Below are 20,957 nucleotides of genomic sequence, written 5' to 3'. Positions count from 1 at the left end.
AAACTGGTAATGCCTGTCTAGAAAGGCAAACCTGAGAAACCGATGATGATCTTTGTGTATCGGAATGTGAAGGTAAGCATCCTTTAGATCCACTGTAGTCATATATTGACCCTCCTGGATCATCGGTAGGATGGTACGAATAGTTTCCATCTTGAATGATGGAACGCTGAGGAATTTGTTTAAGATCTTTAGATCCAAAATTGGTCTGAATGTTCCCTCTTTCTTGGGAACCACAAACAGATTTGAGTAAAAACCCTGTCCTTGTTCCTCTTTTGGAACTGGATGGATCACTCCCATAGCTAGGAGGTCTCGTACACAGTGTAAGAATGCCTCTCTCTTTATCTGGTTTGCAGATAACTGTGAAAGGTGAAATCTCCCTATGGAAGATACCCCTGGGATATAATTTCCAACACCCAGGGATCCTGAACATCTCTTGCCCACGCCTGGGCGAAGAGTGAAAGTCTGCCCCCCACTAGATCCGTTACCGGATTGGGGGGCCGTTCCTTCATGCTGTCTTAGAGGCAGCAGCAGGTTTTTTAGCCTGCTTACCTTTGTTCCAGGTCTGGTTTGGCCTCCAGACCGCCTTGGATTGAGCAACAGTTCCCTCTTGTCTTGCATTAGAGGAGGTTGATGCCGCACTTGCCTTGGAGTTTCGAAAGGCACGAAAATTAGACTATTTGGCCCTGGATTTGGACCTGTCCTGAGGTAGGGCATGACCTTTACCTCCAGTGATATCAGCAATAATCTCCTTCAAACCAGGCCCGAATAAGGTGTGCCCCTTAAAGGGAATGTTAAGCAGCTTAGACTTTGAAGTCACGTCAGCTGACCATGATTTAAGCCATAGCGCTCTGCGCGCTTCTATAGCAAAACCAGAATTCTTAGCCGTTAGTTTAGTTAAATGAACAATGGCATCAGAAACAAAAGAATTGGCTAGCTTAAGTGCCCTAAGTTTGCCAAGTATGTCATCCAATGGAGTCGCTACCTGTAAGGCCTCTTCCAGAGACTCAAACCAGAACACCGCAGCAGCAGTGACAGGGGCAATGCATGCAAGGGGCTGAAGGATAAAACCTTGTTGACAAAATATTTTCTTAAGGTAACCTTCTAATTTTTTATCCATTGGATCTGAAAAAACATAATTTATGCTTACCTGATAAATTTATTTCTCTTGTAGTGTAGTCAGTCCACGGGTCATCCATTACTTATGGAATATATCTCTTCCTAACAGGAAGCTGCAAGAGGATCACCCAGCAGAGCTTGCTACATAGCTCCTCCCCTCACATGTCATATTCAGTCATTCAACCAAAGCAGACGAGAAAGGAGAAACCATAGGGTGCAGTGGTGACTGGAGTTTAATTAAAATTTAGGTCTGCCTTAAAGACAGGGCGGGCCGTGGACTGACTACACTACAAGATAAATAAATTTATCAGGTAAGCATAAATTATGTTTTCTCTTGTTAAGTGTAGTCAGTCCACGGGTCATCCATTACTTATGGAATACCAATACCAAAGCTAAAGTACACGGATGAAGGGAGGGACAAGGCAGGAACATTAAACAGAAGGAACCACTGCCTGAAGTACCTTTCTCCCAAAAATAGCCTCCGAAGAAGCAAAAGTGTCAAATTTGTAAAATTTTGAAAAGGTGTGAAGCGAAGACCAAGTCGCAGCCTTGCAAATCTGTTCAACAGAGGCCTCATTTTTAAAGGCCCAGGTGGAAGCCACAGCTCTAGTAGAATGAGCTGTAATCCTTTCAGGAGGCTGCTGTCCAGCAGTCTCATAGGCTAAACGTATTATGCTACGAAGCCAAAAAGAGAGAGAGGTAGCCGAAGCCTTTTGACCTCTTCTCTGTCCAGAGTAAACGACAAACAGGGAAGAAGTTTGACGAAAATCTTTAGTTGCCTGCAAATAGAACTTCAGGGCACGGACTACGTCCAAATTATGCAAAAGTCGTTCCTTCTTTGAAGAAGGGTTAGGACACAGTGATGGAACAACAATCTCTTGATTGATATTCCTGTTAGTAACTACCTTAGGTAAGAACCCAGGTTTAGTACGCAGAACTACCTTGTCTGAATGAAAAATCAGATAAGGAGAATCACAATGTAAGGCAGATAACTCAGAGACTCTTCGAGCCGAGGAAATAGCCATCAAAAACAAAACCTTCCAGGATAACAGCTTGATATCAATGGAATGAAGGGGTTCAAATGGAACGCCTTGAAGAACATTAAGAACTAAGTTTAAGCTCCACGGCGGAGCAACAGTCTTAAACACAGGCTTAATCCTAGTTAAAGCCTGACAAAAAACCTGAACGTCTGGAACTTCAGCCAGACGTTTGTGTAGAAGAATAGACAGAGCAGAAATCTGTCCCTTTAACGAACTAGCAGATAAGCCCTTTTCTAAACCCTCTTGTAGAAAGGACAATATCCTAGGAATCCTAACCTAACTCCATGAGTAACTCTTGGATTCGCACCAATATAAATATTTACGCCATATCTTATGGTAAATTTTTCTGGTAACAGGCTTCCTAGCCTGTATTAAGGTATCAATAACCGACTCCGAGAAGCCACGCTTTGATAGAATCAAGCGTTCAATCTCCATGCAGTCAGCCTCAGAGAAATTAGATTTGGATGTTTGAAAGGACCCTGAATTAGAAGGTCCTGTCTCAGAGGTAGAGACCACGGTGGACAGGACGACATGTCCACTAGGTCTGCATACCAGGTCCTGCATGGCCACGCAGGCGCTATCAGAATCACCGAAGCTCTCTCCTGTTTGATCTTGGCAATCAAACGAGGAAGCATCGGGAATGGTGGAAACACATAAGCCATGTTGAAGACCCAAGGGGCTGTCAGAGCATCTATCAGCACCGCTCTCGGGTCCCTGGACCTGGATCCGTAACAAGGAAGCTTGGCGTTCTGGCGAGACGCCATGAGATCCAGATCTGGTTTGCCCCAACGAAGAATCAAAGCAAAGACCTCCGGATGAAGTTCCCACTCCCCCGGATGAAAAGTCTGGCGACTTAGAAAATCCGCCTCCCAGTTCTCTACGCCTGGGATGTAAATCGCTGACAGGTGACAAGAGTGAGACTCTGCCCAGCGAATTATCTTTGAGACTTCCAACATCGCTAGGGAACTTCTGGTTCCCCCTTGATGGTTGATGTAAGCCACAGTCGTGATGTTGTCCGACTGAAATCTGATGAACCTCAGAGTTGCTAACTGAGGCCAAGCTAGGAGAGCATTGAATATTGCTCTTAATTCTAGAATATTTATTGGGAGGAGTTTCTCCTCCTGAGTCCATAATCCCTGAGCTTTCAGGGAGTTCCAGACTGCGCCCCAGCCTAGAAGGCTGGCGTCTGTTGTTACAATCGTCCAATCTGGCCAGCGAAAGGTCATCCCCTTGGACAGATGTGGCCGAGAGAGCCACCATAGAAGAGAATCTCTGGTCTCTTGATCCAGACTTAGTAGGGGGGACAAATCTGAGTAATCCCCGTTCCACTGACTTAGCATGCACAATTGCAGCGGTCTGAGATGCAGGCGCGCAAATGGTACTATGTCCATTGCCGCTACCATTAAGCCGATTACTTCCATGCACTGAGCTACTGACGGGTGTGGAATGGAATGAAGGACACGGCAAGCATTTAGAAGTTTTGATAACCTGGCCTCTGTCAGGTAAATTTTCATCTCTACAGAATCTATACGAGTCCCTATAGAAAGGGAACTCTTGTAAGTGGTAATAGAGAACTCTTTTCCACGTTCACCTTCCACCCATGCGACCTCAGAAATGCCAGAACTATCTCTGTATGAGACTTGGCAGTTTGAAAACTTGACGCTTGTATCAGAATGTCGTCTAGGTACGGAGTCACCGCTATGCCTTGCGGTCTTAGTACCGCCAGAAGTGAGCCCAGAACTTTTGTAAAGATTCTTGGAGCCGTAGCTAATCCGAAGGGAAGAGCTACAAACTGGTAATGCCTGTCTAGGAAAGCAAATCTTAGGTACCGATAATGATCCTTGTGAATCGGTATGTGAAGGTAGGCATCCTTTAAATCCACTGTGGTCATGTACTGACCCTCTTGGATCATGGGAAGGATGGTTCGAATAGTTTCCATTTTGAATGATGGAACTCTTAGAAATTTGTTTAGGATTTTTAAGTCCAAGATTGGTCTGAAGGTTCCCTCTTTCTTGGGAACCACAAATAGATTTGAATAGAATCCCTGCCCGTGTTCCGTCCGCGGAACTGGGTGGATCACCCCCATTAGTAAAAGGTCTTGTACACAGCGTAGAAACGCCTCTTTCTTTATTTGGTTTGCTGATAACCTTGAAAGATGAAATCTCCCTCGTGGAGGAGAAGTTTTGAAGTCCAGGAGATATCCCTGAGATATGATCTCCAACGCCCAGGGATCCTGGACATCTCTTGCCCAAGCCTGGGCGAAGAGAGAAAGTCTGCCCCCCACTAGATCCGTTTCCGGATAGGGGGCCCTCTCTTCATGCTGTCTTGGGGGCAGCAGCAGGTTTCTTGGCCTGCTTGCCCTTGTTCCAGGACTGGTTAACTTTCCAGCCCTGCCTGTAACGAGCAACAGCTCCTTCCTGTTTTGGAGCGGAGGAAGTTGATGCTGCTCCAGCCTTGAAGTTACGAAAGGCACGAAAATTAGACTGTTTGGCCTTTGATTTGGCCCTGTCCTGAGGTAGAGCATGGCCCTTACCTCCCGTAATGTCAGCTATAATTTCTTTCAAGCCGGGCCCGAATAAGGTCTGCCCTTTGAAAGGAATATTAAGCAATTTAGATTTAGAAGTCACGTCAGCTGACCAGGATTTAAGCCATAGCGCTCTGCGCGCTTGGATGGCGAATCCGGAGTTCTTAGCCGTAAGTTTGGTTAAATGTACGACGGCATCAGAAACAAATGCGTTAGCTAGCTTAAGTGCTTTAAGCTTGTTCATAATTTCATCCAATGGAGCTGTGCGAATGGCCTCTTCCAGAGACTCAAACCAGAATGCCGCCGCAGCAGTGACAGGCGCAATGCATGCAAGGGGCTGTAAGATAAAACCTTGTTGAACAAACATTTTCTTAAGGTAACCCTCTAATTTCTTATCCATTGGATCTGAAAAGGCACAACTATCCTCCACCGGGATAGTGGTACGCTTAGCTAAAGTAGAAACTGCTCCCTCCACCTTAGGGACCGTCTGCCATAAGTCTCGTGTGGTGGCGTCTATAGGAAACATTTTCCTAAATATGGGAGGAGGGGAAAAGGGCACACCAGGTCTATCCCACTCCTTGCTAATAATCTCTGTAAGCCTTTTAGGTATAGGAAACACGTCAGTACACACCGGTACCGCATAGTATCTATCCAACCTACATAATTTTTCTGGAATTGCAACCGTGTTACAATCATTCAGAGCCGCTAATACCTCCCCTAGCAATATGCGGAGGTTCTCAAGCTTAAATTTAAAATTAGAAATCTCTGAATCCAGTCTCCCTGGATCAGATCCGTCACCCACAGAATGAAGCTCTCCGTCTTCATGTTCTGCAAATTGTGACGCAGTATCGGACATGGCTCTCACATCATCAGCGCGCTCTGTCCTTAACCCAGAGCTATCGCGCTTGCCTCTTAATTCTGGCAATTTAGATAATACTTCTGTCATAACAGTAGCCATGTCTTGCAAAGTGATTTGTAAGGGCCTCCCTGATGTACTTGGCGCCACAAAATCACGCACCTCCTGAGTGGGAGGCGAAGGTACTGACACGTGAGGAGAGTTAGTCGGCATAACTTCCCCCTCGTTGTCTGGTGATAATTTCTTTACATGTAAAGATTGACTTTTATTTAAAGTAGCATCAATGCAATTAGTACATAAATTTCTATTGGGCTCCACATTGGCCTTTAAACATAGTGAACAAAGAGATTCATCTGTGTCAGACATGTTTAAACAGACTAGCAATGAGACTAGCAAGCTTGGAAATACTTTTCTAAATAAATTTACAAGCAATATAAAAAACCCTACTGTGCCTTTAAGAAGCACAAAAAGCTGTCACAGTTGAAATAACAATGAACCAAAATAGTTATAGCAACCAATTTTTCACAGTAAATGTATTAAGTTAGCAAAGGATTGCACCCACCAGCAAATGGATGATTAACCCCTTAATACCCAAAAACGGATTAACAATTTAATAATTAACGTTTTTCTCACAGTCAAAACACACTGTCACAGGTCTGCTGTGACTGATTACCTCCCTCAAAATGAATTTTGAAGACCCCTGAGCTCTCTAGGGATGATCTGGATCATGGAGGATGAAGTAGACAGATTGTGACTGAATTTTTACTGCGGAAAAAAGCGCTAAAATAGGCCCCTCCCACTCATATTACAACAGTGGGGAAGCTCAGAAAACTGTTTCTATGCAGAAAACAAAGATGGCCATGTGGTAAAAATCATGCCCCAATAAGTTTTATCACCAAGTACCTCACAAAAAACGATTAACATGCCAGTAAACGTTTTAAACATACATTTGAAAAGTTATGAATTGTTATTAATAACCCTGCTACCAGTCGCTTTTACTGCAGTTAAGGCTCATACATTATTTCAGTATTAACAGTATTTTCAGAGTCAATTCCATTCCTTAGAAAAATACATTCAGTGTACACACACTCATCAGCCTAATACCAGTCGCTATCACTGCATTTAAGGCTGAACTTACTTTACATTGGTATCAGCAGTATTTTCTCAGTCAATTCCATTCCTCAGAAAAATAATTACTGCACATACCTCATTTGCAGGGGGGCCCTGCATGCTATTCCCCTTCTCTGAAGTTACCTCACTCCTCAGATGAGAACAGCCAGTGGATCTTAGTTACGTCTGCTAAGATCATAGAAAACGCAGGCAGATTCTTCTTCTAATGCTGCCTGAGAATAAACAGCACACTCCGGTGCCATTTAAAATAACAAACTTTTGATTGTAGAAATAAACTAAGTTAAAAAACACCACAGACCTCTCACAGCGACCTATCTAGTTAGGCTGCAAGAGAATGACTGAATATGACATGTGAGGGGAGGAGCTATGTAGCAAGCTCTGCTGGGTGATCCTCTTGCAGCTTCCTGTTAGGAAGAGATATATTCCATAAGTAATGGATGACCCGTGGACTGACTACACTTAACAAGAGAAAGCACAACTGTCCTCGACAGGGATAGTAGTACGCTTTGCTAGAGTAGAAACTGCTCCCTCCACCTTAGGGACTGTCTGCCATAAGTCCCGTGTGGTGGCGTCTATTGGAAACATTTTTCTAAAAATAGGAGGGGGGGGGAGAACGGCACACCTGGTCTATCCCATTCCTTAGTAATAATTTCTGTAAACCTTTTAGGTATTGGAAAAACATCAGTGCACACCGGCACTGCATAGTATTTATCCAGTCTACACAATTTCTCTGGCACTGCAATTGTGTCACAGTCATTCAGAGGAGCTAAAACCTCTTTAAGTAATACGCGGAGGTTCAAGCTTAAAGCTTAAATTTAAATGTAGAAATATCAGAATCAGGGATTCTCCCTGAATCAGAAGCATCACCCACAGACTGAAGTTCTCCTTCCTCAGCTTCAGCATATTGTGAGGCAGTATCAGACATGGTTCTTAAAGCGTCAGTATGCTCTGCATTTCGTCTAACCCCAGAGCTATCTCGCTTACCTCTAAGTTCAGGTAGTCTGGCTAATACCGCTGACAGTGTATTATCCATGACTGCCGCCATGTCTTGTAAAGTAAACGCTATGGGTGCCCTTGATGTACTTGGCGCCATTTCAGCGTGAGTCCCTTGAGCGGGAGTCAAAGAATCTGACACGTGGGGAGAATTAGTCGGCATAACTTCCCCCTCGCTAGATTCCTCTGGTAATAAATTTTTTAAAGACATAATATGATCTTTATTGCTTAGAGTGACGTCAGTACAATTGATACACATTCTAAGAGGGGGTTCCACCATGGCCTTTAAACATAATGAACAAGGAGTTTTGTCAGACATGTTTATACAGACTAGCAATGAGACTAGCAAGCTTGGAAAACACTTTAATTCAAGTTAACAAGCAATATAAAAAAACGGTACTGTGCCTTTAAGGGAAACAAATTTTGTCAAAATTTGAAAAACAGTGAAAAAAGGCAGTTACACAAACGAAATTTTTACAGTGTATGTAATAGGCTAACAGAACATTGCACCCACTTGCAAATGGATGATTAACCCCTTAGTTCAAAAAACGGATAAAAAAAAGACATAGACGTTTTTTTAACAGTCCCAGCAAAGTGCCACAGCTTTACTGTGGCTCCTACCTTCCCCAATAAACGATTTTAGGCTCTTTAGAGATGTCCTGTAGCATGCAGGGGACTCTTGAGGAAAACTGGATGTCTCAGTCTGTAATTATAACTGCGCAAAAAAGTGCTAAAATAGGCCCCTCCCACTCATATTACAGCAGTGGAAAGCCTCAGGAAACTGTTTCTAGGCAAAAATACAGCCAGCCATGTGGAAAAAATTAGGCCCCAATAAGTTTTATCACCAAGCATATATAAAAAACGATTAAACATGCCAGCAAACGTTTTATATAGCATATTTATAAGGGTATTACCCCTGAGAATAAGCATGATACTAGTCGTTATTAAATCACTGTATTCAGGCTTAACTTACATTTATCAGGAATCAGCAGCATTTTCTAGCATTTCCAATCCTAGAAAAATTCATAACTGCACATACCTGATAGCAGAATAAACTGCATGCCATTCTCCCTCTGAAGTTACCTCACTCCTCAGACATGTGTAAGAACAGCAATGGATCTTAGTTACAACCTGCTAAGATCATAGAAAACTCAGGCAAATTCTTCTTCTATCTCTGCCTGAGAACAAATAGCACAACTCCGGTACTATTTAAAATAACAAACTTTTGATTGAAGTTAATAAACTAACTATTTTTCACCACTCTCCTCTTACTACCTCCATGCGCGTTGAGAGTTGCAAGAGAATGACTGGATATGGTAGTGAGGGGAGGAGCTATATAACAGCTTTGCTGTGGGTCCTCTTGCAACTTCCTGTTGGAAGTGAGAATATCCCATAAGTAATGGATGATCCGTGGACTGGATACACCTTACTAGAGAAATGTATACAGCCTGGTCATATATTTTATATTTATAGCAGATATGCAATGCAGTTGATCCTGTTGCTGAATTACTGTTATAGTTCTTGATAATTGTACCTGTTTCTACTTCATTCAGACATTCTGTGGTTGACAAACTGTTTTTTTTTTTTAATATGCACCACACAATCAATTGTTAAACTAATTCTAATCTTCAAAAGAGTTTTTCTAACCTCACATATTTGACTCCTTATAAAGCAGTATCCTGAATAAGTATTAGAGGGTTTAAGCAAGCGTTTCCTGAATTTTGAAGAAAGAATAAAGCACAATTTTAATTTAAATGCAGAAATTTAATCAAAAGAAGCTTATTATACATTACAGAAACATTGCATGTTTGTAAGTATGGAAAAACCAAAAAAAATGTTATGGAACTATCTTTTTAAAAATGCACATGTGTATGATTTACATTGTAAAATGCCGTGTGTAATCATATTCTATTGTTGGAATGACAGCTTGTACAAATTTTAGAAAAATAAGAAGGTACCTGGAGATAAGATTAAGGAAACTAAGTCACTTGAGAGGTTGGCTATAAATAAAACAAACAAAAACATCAAAACACTCATATTAGTGAAAACAGCTTAATTCTGTCTCCTTGTCATAAAACCCATTTTTCTTTCTTTCCCGATTTAGATAGATCATACAATTTTAAACAACTTTCCAATTTATTTCTATTATCAAATTTTCTTTGTTTTCTTGTTATGCTTTGTTGAAAAGCAGAAAAGTCAGTTCAGGAGTGTGCACGTGTCTGCAGTACTATTTGGCAGCAGTTTTGCAACAATGTTATACATTAGAAAGAGCACTAGATGGCAGCACTATTTCCTGCAATTTAAGTGCTTCAGGCATGTGCACGCTACGTTTCTAGATATCGCTTCAACAATGAATAGCAAGATAATGAAGCTAATTTGATAATAGAAGTAAATTGGAAACATTTTTAAAAAACAAAATTTATTATTACCTGATAAATTTCTTTCTTTCACAACGTCATCAATTACTGATGGGAATATCACTCCTGGCCAGCAGGAGGAGGCAAAGAGCACCACAGCAAAGCTGTTAAGTATCACTTCCCTTCCCACAAACCCCATTCATTCGACCGAAAGTAAATGGAAAAAGGAATAAAAATGGAAAACGGAATAATACAAAGGTGTAGAGGTGCCTGACGTTTAGTTAAAAATAACTGTCCTAATAAAAACGGGTGCGGTCGTGGACTCACCATATCTGAAATAAATACATTCATCAATAAATAAATTTTGTTTCCTTTCCTAAGATATGGTGAGTCCACAACGTCATCAATTACTGATGGGAATCAATACCCAAGCTAGAGGACACAGATGACTAGGGAGGGAAAACAAGACAGGCAGACCTAAACAGAAGGCACCACCACTTAAAGAACCTTTCTCCCAAAAGAAACCTGAGTCGAGGAAAAAGAAATAAATTGTAAAATTTGGAAAGTATGCAAAGAAGACTAAGTTGCAGCCTTGCAAATCTGTTCCACAGAAACTTCATCTTAAAACCCAAGAAAAGGAGACAGCCCTCGTGGAATGAGCCGTAATTCTCTCAGGTGGCTGCTGAACAGCAGTCTCATAAACAAAACAAATTATACTTCTCAACCAGAGAAAAATAGAAGTAGCAGAAGCTTTCAGACTTTTACGTTTTCCAGAGAAACAAACAAACAGGGCAGAAGACTGGTGAAAAACCCTAGATGCCAGAAGGGTAAAGAACGCACAACAACCAAGATGTGCAACAAAAGATCCTTAATAAAATAAGTCTTAGGACAGAAAGAAGGAACAACAAGTTCCCGATTAATATTTCTATACGAAACCAATTAGGATGAAAAACTGCCATATTCGAAAACAAGATAAGACGAAAAACACTGCAAGGCCGAGAGTTCCAAAACTCTCCGAGCAGAGGAGAAGAAAAAGGAAAGAATATCTTCCAAGATAACAACTTAATATCTATGAAAGGCAAAGGCTCAAACAGAGCCCGTACCAAAACCTTAACAAGTCTAAGACTTCAATGATGGAGCAACAGACTTTAACACAGGCCTGATACTAACCAGGGCCTGACAAAGTTTGCACATCCACCAGACACCTGTGCAACAAAAAGGGTAATGCAGAAATCTGACCCTTCAGAAAGACTCACAAACCCTTCTCCAGACCTACCAGGATAAAGGACAAAATCCTAGGAATCCTGACCCTTCTTCCAAGAGTAGCCCTTGGATTTACACCAATAAGGAATTTACGCCATACCTCATGGTAAAATTTACCATAACCGGCTTGCAATTCGGAAGCATGGTCTCAATGACCAATTCAGAAAAACCATGCTTATACAGAACTAAGCCTTAAATTTCCAGCAGAGAGCTTCAGATACATGAAATAGAATGAAGGACCCTGAAATAGAAGGTCCTTCCTCAGGGACAACCTCCAATGTGGGAGATATGACAACTTCACAAGGTCTGCATACCAGATCCTGCGAGAACATGCAGGAACTATTGAAAATATCCATGCTCTCTCTCATTTGATACGATCAAAAGTCAGACTGAGGTCCCACAAAACCGCTAGAGTATCAGGGCAACCTGCAGATCTCTTGACCTTAAAACATACCTTGGAAGTTTGGCATACTGCCATCTAATCCAAATCCAGCACCCACCATTTGAGGGTTAACCTGGAGAACAGAAATGTCTGACTGCTCAAGAAGTCCGCTCCCAGTATCCACTCCTGGAATGTGGATGACAGACAGCAACTGCAAGCGTCCGCTCACTGAACAATCCATGCCATCTCTATCATGGCTAAGGAACTCCAGGTTCCTTCCAGGTGATTGATAACACAGAACCTTAAAAAATAGGCCAAAGACAACTGAGGCCAAGCCATCAGAGCATTGTAGATTGCTCTCAATTCCAAGATGGTTATGGAGAGAGCAGTCTCCTCCCAAGTCCATAGTCATCAACCCAGCAGGTTGGCATCCGTGGTCACTTATTACTCAGGAAGGTCTCCGTAAGCATGTGCCCCGAGACAGATGCTCCTGAGAAAACCACTGCAGGAAAGAATCTCATGTCGATAGATATATCCTCCGATACAGAACCACATGACTTCCGTTACACTATCTGAGCATGCACAAAAGCAGACTCTCAGATGGAAATCGATCAAAGGGATTATATCCAATGAAACATCAGACCAATTACCTCCATACATTGAGCCACTGAAGGGCCAAACAGTAGAGTGCAGAGACAGGCAAGAGGAAGGAATCCTTGATTTTCTGACCTCTGTCAAAAATATATGCAGAGATAGGAAAACTAATATGGTCCCTAAGAAAACTACTACTGTAGCTAGAACAAGGGAACTAATTTCCAGATCCACTTACCATCCGTGGGAATGAAGAAAAAGACCACAAGGTCTCTGATGAGAGTTAGCTTGTTGAAAAGATGGCGCCTGAACCATTATGTTGTCCAGGAAGGGCACCACAGCAATTCCCCCTCTGGGAGTCGTGGCAAGGCCATAGAGAAAAGCCACAAACTGAAAATGTTTGACAAAAAGGCAAAACTCAGGAACTTGAAAACATGCATCCTCCAGGTCTATGGTCATCATGAACTGACCCTCTTGGACAAAAGTAAGAATGGAACCAATGGTTTCCATTTTGAAGGACTGTACCCTGAGAAAACTTGTTGAGACACATTAGGTCTACCATCGGATGAAAAATTCCCTCTTTTTCTGGAATTACGAACAGGAATAAATAGAATCCTAGGCCTATCTGGGACATCTTGTATCTATGTTTGAAGACAAACAGAGAGATCAGCTCCCTTATTGGACCGATCCCGGATTGAGGCCAAACTCCTTTAGGACTATTCATCTTGTCTTGTGGTAGAAAAGACCCTTTTCCACCTTTAATATCAAAAATACTCTTGTCAGATCAGGACCAAACCAGGTCTTACCGTTGTAAGGAAGCACCAGAAACTTGGACTCGGAGGAAAAATGCACTGACGAAGAACATAGCCACAAAGCCCCGCAGGCTAGCACAGCAAAGCCAGATATCTTAGCTCCCGGCTAAAAAATCTGCATGGTAGCATCAGAATAAAAGAATTGGCTAGTCTAAGAGTCTAAATTCTGTACTGGATCTCCGCCTTAATGGAGTTCCTACCAAATTGGAATCAGACAAGGCATCGCACCATGAGATGCTGCACTTGACACAGTGGCAATACAACTTCCATTGAAGCCTCCAGCTTAGACCATTAAACCTGAAAAGGACAGCTATCCTATCTAGGAATCGTAGTTCTCTTAGCCAGAGTAGAATTGCCTTACTACTTTAGGCACCATGCGCCACGATATTTAATGGAGACAGTGACAAAAAAATCTTTGTAAAGACAGGGGACGGGGAAAAAAGGAATCCCTGACTTATCCCATTCCCATGAAAAATCGCCTAGCACATACAGGAAAACACTTCCACAAAAGAAGTAACCTCAAGCAACTATTAAGTTGACTAATAGTTCTTCAAGTTGACAACGACAGGCGTGTTGGAGTTGCTCCAGTAGCTAAAAAACTAAATTTATGCTTACCTGATAAATGTATTTATTTCTTGACACGGTGAGTCCACGGATCATCATTTATTTTTGTAGGGAATATCCCTCCTGGCCAGCAGGAGGCGGCAAAGAGCACCACAGCAGAGTTGTTAAGTATCACTTCCCTTTCCACAAACCCCAGTCATTCGACCGAAGGAAAAGGAGAGAAAGGGAATAACACAAGGTGCAGAGGTGCCTGAGGTTTATATAAAAAAAACTGTCTGAAAAACAGGGAGGGCCGTGGCCTTACCATGTCAAGAAATAAATACATTTATCAGGTAAGCATAAAATTTGTTTTCTTTCTAATGACACGGTGAGTCCACGGATCATCATTAATTACTGTTGGGAATCAATACCCAAGCTATAGGACACAGATGATACAGGAGGGACAAGACAGGTAACCTAAACAGAAGGTACCACTGCTGTAAGACCCTTTCACCCAAAAGAAACCTCAGCCTAGGCAAAAGTATTACATTTCTAGACCTTAGAAAAAGTGAGCAAAGAAGGCCAAGTCGCTGCCTTACAAATCCATTCTACAGAGGCCTCTTTCTTGAAGGCCCAAGAAGAAAACACCCCCCTAGTGAAGTGAGCTGTAATTTTCTCAGGAGGCTGCAGTCCAGCAGGCTCATAAGCCCTACGAATAACACTTCTCAACCAGAGAGAAAGAGAAGTGGCAGACGTCTTCTGGCCTTAATGCCAGAAACACAACAAACAATATAGAAGACTGATGAAAGTCCTTTGTAGCCTGTAGATAAAATCAAAGGGCCCGCACAACATCTAAGTTGTGCAACAGATGTTCTTTATGAGAAGAAAGATTAGGACAGAGAGAAGGAACAACAACAAGCTCCTGATTAAAATCTCTGTCCGAAACAACCTTAAGAAGAAAACCAAACTTGGTACGAAGAACTGCCTTATCTGCCTGAAATACGAGATACGGAAAACCACACTGCAAAGCTGAGAGTTCGGAAACCCTCCGAGCAGAAGAAATTAAACTTTCCAAGATAACCACTTAATATCTATGGAATGCATAGGCTCAAACGGAGCCTGAAGAAAAACTTTAAGAACAAGGTTAAGGCTCCATGGGAGCAACTGACTTAAACACAGTCCTGACTCGGACCAGGACCTGATAAAAGGATTGTAGATCCGGCACATCCGCCAGACGCTTGAGCAGCAGAATAGAAAGAGCTGAAATCTGACCCTTGCGGGTACTAACAGATAACCCCTTCTCAAGGACTACCTGGAGAAAAGATAAGATCCTGCCATATCCTACAGTAAATCATCCTAGCGATAGGTTTAAGAGTCTGAATTGTGGTCTCGAAAAACCCACACTTAGCTAAAAACAAACATTCAATCTCCAAGCAGTCAGATTCAGAGAAACAATATTTGGATGAAGGAAAGTCCCCTGAAGCAGAAGATCCTTCCTCAGCGTAAGTTTCCACAGAGGTAAAGACGACATCTCTACTAGATCCGCCTACCAGATCCTGCGAGGCCAAGCAGGAGTTAGGAGAAAACTAATGCGCTCTCCTACTAGATCCAAACGATGACTTGTGGAAGGAGAACAAACAGTGAAGGAAGGAAATTAACCTGAAGTTCCATGGAACTGTCAGAGCATCTATCAGAAAGGCTTGAGGATCTCTCAGCCTCGAACCGAACTTGGGAACTTGGTGTTCTGACGAGACCATATCAGAACCAAATCTGGGAACCTCCATTGGGTAGATGCCTCTTGCCTGATATGCGAGCGCTCTACCATTTGAGCTAATTCCCCGGCGGGTCTCAACGAGTCCCAGACACCTCCCCAGCCCAGCAGGCTGGTGTCCGCGGTCCAAAAAACACCCAGGAAGGCCTCCAAAGCATGAGTCCTGAGGCCAAAGATCCTGCTAAAACCACTGCGGGGAAAAAAAAAATGTCGACAGCCCCATTCCAATGACTGAGCAAGCAGAACTGCTGAACTCCCAAACGGAATCGTACACTGAGTCACTGAGGCTGAACAGTAGACAGAAGAAGGAGGCAAGAGGAAGGATTTAGGCCTTCCTGACCTCCGACAGAAAATACTTTATTGAAAGGATCAAAAATAATTCCTAAGCAGAATACCCATGTAGCTGGGACAAGGGAGCTTTTTTTTCCAGCTCCACTTCCATTCGTGGAACGAAGAAAGACAACAAAAACCTCCAAGGAGATCTTGTTTGTAGAAAAATGTCACCTGGACCCATGGGATGTCCAGGAGGGACGCCACTGTAATCCCAGAACCGAATCACAACCCAGAAAACCTTGAGAAAACTCTGGGAGCTGTTGCAAAGCCATGTTGGCCCACAAACTGAAAAAGGCAAAACTCAGAAATCTGAGATGATCCCTTTGAATGGGAAACTGAGGGTACGTATCTTTTAGGTCTAAGGCCGTTATAAACTAACCCTCCTGTACCAAGGAAGAATGGAGTGAATAGTCTCCATCTTGAAGGACGGTACTCAGAGAAACGTATTTAAACATGTCATGTCTAAATTAGGACGAAAAGTATTTGGAACAGAATGGAAAAGAAGCTAAACCTTGTTCCTAAACTGGAACAATTCTTCCCAGGGAGGAAGATTCTGAACACATTTCAAGAACGCCTTTTTTTTATCTGGGCTACAGATATACTTGGAAAGAGGAACCTACTCCTGGATAGGAGTTGATATAAATCCATAACCTTGGGATACTAAATCTATAGCTCCTTAGTTTTTATCTTGCCTGGATACAAGTTTCCTAGATCCCTGAGATAGACTGTCCCCTCCAGGATCCAATCCGGTTTCTGGGGCAAACCTTCATGCTAAATGAGAGGTAGCTGCGGTTTTCTTTAATTCCCCCTGATCCAAGACTGACTGGGTATCCAAGAAGACTTGGACTGCTCCTGCTTGGAAGATAAAGGGGAAGACTTCTCCTGAGTTACAAAGGAATGAAAAGCAGTAACAGAAATAAAATATTGGCCTAACAGCCTTTCTGACACTGATCTCCTCATGGAGTCCACTAAAATGGAATCAGACAAGGTGTCGCACCAAAAGGATGCCGGACTTGTCAATAAAAGGTTCCTAAACAAACATCTATCCTAATATAAGTATTGAAGTTCTCTTGACCAGAATATCAATGGCCCCTACTACTTTAAGCACCATGATATCTAAAAGGAGACAGCTTATTACAGACAGGAGAAGGGGAAAAGGGATCCTTAACTTCTCCCATACCTGAGAGAATTCTCCTAACAAGGATGAGAACAGGAAAATTTTTACAAATAAATCCTAGTAAATATAAAATTCACTGGAAATTTGAGGATTGACAACGACAGGAGAGTCGAAGTTTACCAAGTAGCCCTTCCTAAATAAAAAGGAGTTCAGGCTTGAATCTGAAAAGAACTACTTCAGCACCACATGAAGGAATTATGCTGTCCGAAACGGGGATTTAACCCTCAGATGCTACCGTCTATCCTCCTTATCAGACTATAAGGAAGGCAATATGATAGTAGCAAGCGGAGCAGAAACCTTACTATCTGATTAAATAAATTTCCTCTAGCGATTTCCCTTTAAGAAAGGAAAAGCAGATAAGGCCACAGATACCATTTCTGCAACAAATAACTCCTCCTTTTATGGCGTCACATGCACTGCATGCGACGCCATAAAAAAGGATCTGGGATGTATGAGGAGAGGATGTGGCATTAACATAGACAGCATCATCCAGGGAGACATGAGGCTAAAATAAATTTTGGAAATAATTAATTAAAAATACTTAAAATTATTTAAAATTACCCTGTCACTTAAAATATATACAGACTTGCTGAAATTATAAAAATCTTAAGAACAGACCTCTGTTCCATTCATTAGCAAAACACTTTTTTTTATAGAATCATGATAATATTTCCTTTTATGAATGAACTCTAACATAATTAAGGGATATGTATGCAGTCAAATTACAATTGTGACCACACTAGAACAAAAAAAGGATTTCCATTCGTTCAAAGACACATTCTTTTTCTCTTGTAATCCCTGAGAGAAACGGTGAAAATTGGAGACATTTTCCATCCTTTTATTTACACAGATTGTAATAAAAAACATGATAAAACACAAGCCCTCTAAAGTTTAAACCCAACAGACTGTAACTTAATACAAGTTCCGTTTGCATAATTACAGTGAAGAGTCTGCTTTTGTAAAACCATAAAAGGATTTCTGCTCGACTCTGCCTCACAACATCCAGGACCGTTTAAAATAGAAACGATGCTCCGCCCTCGGCCGGAGAACGAGGCAGAGTCATAGAGACTGCAGTACAAGATGTCGCTTCTCCTACCCGAGAAGGAGGCGGGACCACAAAGACGGCATGGAGATGAAGAGCACAAAAGCTACAGCCTAAAGTTTAGTACAATTGTTGCAGGGTACAGACATAAATAAAAGTTATAAAAGGCATTGCACCGCTTCCTAAATAAATGGAATAGAATACCTAAACTCAGAGAAATTGCTCTCATAAAGCATTATGTTTTCTCAGCTATGCAGCTCCATAGAAATGGCGCCCTATGCGCTCTCTTCTCAGAATCATAAGCTGACCAAGTACAGGTTAACAATCAACAGTACTAAAATTAAATATAAGCCTCAAGGTGGTTAAGCCCTTCCTTACTATGAAAGAGATTAACCCCTAGTATTCAAGACACATAACTAAAGTGCCCCTCAGGATTTGTCCCACTAACAGCAGAGGGTCCTTAACCCCATCAGTGCCAGCCTTCTAGCCCCAGAAGAACAAAGCCGTCCGGCAGTCAGACGACTCACAAAGTATGAGAGGATGCCACTCCTCACAGAGACCTGTGTAAAGAGAAAGACAGAGTAAACTTACACAGGCTTTCTATACCAGGGCAGCAACATGTTAGGAAAACACATCAAAGCCCACTTTACAAGTTCCTAACTGCTTTAAAGCTACCACAGTCCTGCTGAAGAGACGAACGTGGAGTACAGCTATACCCAATCTGTGATGGAAGATCAGAGCAATCCTGCTCTGACTTCAAAATAAAAAAATCTTGATAGAAGAATCTTAATCAGGACACCTAATTACTTCACCTCCTCCTTGCACTAGAGGCAAAGAGAATGACTGGGGTTTATGGGAAGGGAAGAGATACTTAACAGCTCTGCTGTGGTGCTCTTTGCCTCCTCCTGCTGGCCAGGAGTGATATTCCCAACAGTAATTAATGATGATCCGTGGACTCACCGTGTTATTAGAAAGAAACCTCCTTTAACAATACACAAGGTGATTAAGAATACATCTGAAGGTAGCCCCCTTCACCATCAGATGAAGGAATTATACTATCCGAATCTGAGATTTTACCCTCAGAAGCTACCAAGTATCCTCCTCATCAGACTTATGAGGAAGGGCAACCTGTGTAGCAGCAGGTGGAACAGAAACCTTACTATCTGAATCTCTAATATTCCTCTTGCTATTTTCCATTAGCATAGGGAAGATAGATAATGCCACAGAGATCGCAGAAGATACCTGAGCAAAAATAATTCTGCAAGCAAATAAGCTCCTCCAGGAGACTGAGAGGGAAACGCAGGGCACTGTATGTGACGCCATAAGGCTTGGGACATTTAAGGAGAAACTGTGGCATTGCCCAACAGTATCATCCTGAGAGACATAATATGAGTAAATATTTGACATAACATGGGGGCAGAACTCCACTTTAAATGATCTTAAAATGCCTTGAGATGTACTAGGTAATAAATCCAAAAACATGACAGAATTGCTCAGACCTAAACTAAATTATTAAGGTCTATAAGCAATAAAACACAGGACATAAAATATATACCAATATATAGTTCATTAGCCCACTGTGCTGTTTTGGCATTATTTATTAATGACTTGCTCAATAATATATGCCTTTCACTATTAGTATAAAGCACTGCTCTGAGTAAACAAAAACGATAGTCTTTAGAACCAATATGATGGTTCATTAAATTATTTAAAGTCAGCCATTCAAACTGAGCCCGCTGCCTCAATCAACAGCCCATATCGCCTCTCCGTTCTGAGATGGATAAGGAGGCAGGAAAATGATGCCGCTCCGGTCTCCATTATAAGAAGGAGGCGGAGTCACATAACTAAGGCGCACAATATGTCGGAGTCCTTCTCACAATAACGGAGCGCTTCTGCGTTCTGAAAGGCATTCAGTTATACAGTGAAAAATTTATTAAAAGGCAGAGTCTAAGTCTCCATAAAAAACTTCCCATCAATACCGCTCTCGGAGCGTTACTCCTTTCTGTAGTAGCAGAAATTTTAAGGGACGGCACAAAATGCTGAAAAGAAACTGTTCGTACGTTTCAAACAGTTAAGACCTACTCAGATAATGATTAAAGAGCATATGAGGGCTAGCCAACCAGACCAAACATACCTAAATAGCGATAGGGTATTAACATACCCACATAGCAGTAAGGCAGGTTAACCCCTTCAAGATCTACATATCAAAAGGAGGGCTAACACCATTAAGAGTCAATGTCTCTCTCACATACATATAAAGTGCCTGCACCCTGCAGAAAAGGCACTTACCTGCATCTAGCCGTCCAGCAGGACGACAGCTTACCCGGCATGAGAGGAAGCCACTCCTCACAGAGGCCTGTAGAAAAAAGAAAGAACAGAGTAAACCTACTCTTGCTTACTATACTAGGGCAGCAAAGTGTTAGGAAAACGCAGCAAGGCCCACCTCACAAGTTACTAACCACTTTAAAGCCACCACTGCCCTACTGCCTTACTGAAGAGGCTGATGTGGAGTACGTCTAGAACCAGACTTGAGAGGGAAAGATCAGAGTAAACCTACTCCGGCTTTCAACTAGTTAAAGGGACACTGTACCCAAAAATTTTCTTTCGTGATTCAGATTGAGCATGAAATTTTAAGCAACTTTCTAATTTACTCCTATTATCAAATTTTCTTCATTCTCTTGGTATCTTTATTTGAAATGCAAGAATGTAAGTATAGATGCCGGCCCATTTTTGGTGAACAACCTGGGTTGTCCTTGCTGATTGGTGGATAAATTCATCCACCAATAAAAAAAGTGCTCTCCAGAGTACTGAAACAAAAAAAAGCTTAGATGCCTTCTTTTTCAAATAATGATAGCAAGAGAACGAAGAAAAATTGATAATAGGAGTAAATTAGAAAGTTGCTTAAAATTGCATGATCTTTCTGAATTACAAAAGAAAAAATTTGGGTTCAGTGTCCCTTTAAAATCTTGCTTGAAGTAGAGAAATTCAATTTTCTTCAGACACCAAAAACTTCACCTCCTCCATGC

General features: G+C 41.9%; 1 protein-coding gene across 1 annotated transcript in view; it reads right to left on the bottom strand.

Moving 5' to 3' along the window:
- Positions 1-9,403: 9,403 nt before the first annotated feature.
- The window catches only part of ATG3 (autophagy related 3), a 166,487-nt gene continuing 154,933 nt past the window's right edge, over positions 9,404-20,957 (bottom strand). Inside the window, exon 13 of the mRNA XM_053706504.1 lies at positions 9,404-9,618. Coding sequence (XP_053562479.1) covers positions 9,537-9,618 — 82 coding nt within the window. The 3' untranslated portion in view covers positions 9,404-9,536. The remainder of the gene's footprint in view (positions 9,619-20,957) is intronic.

Source organism: Bombina bombina, chromosome 3 (genome assembly GCF_027579735.1).
Source record: "Bombina bombina isolate aBomBom1 chromosome 3, aBomBom1.pri, whole genome shotgun sequence".
NCBI classification, from domain to species: domain Eukaryota; kingdom Metazoa; phylum Chordata; class Amphibia; order Anura; family Bombinatoridae; genus Bombina; species Bombina bombina.
The sequence above is the reverse complement of the archived record's forward strand: the minus strand, read 5'-3'. Positions and strand labels throughout refer to the sequence as shown.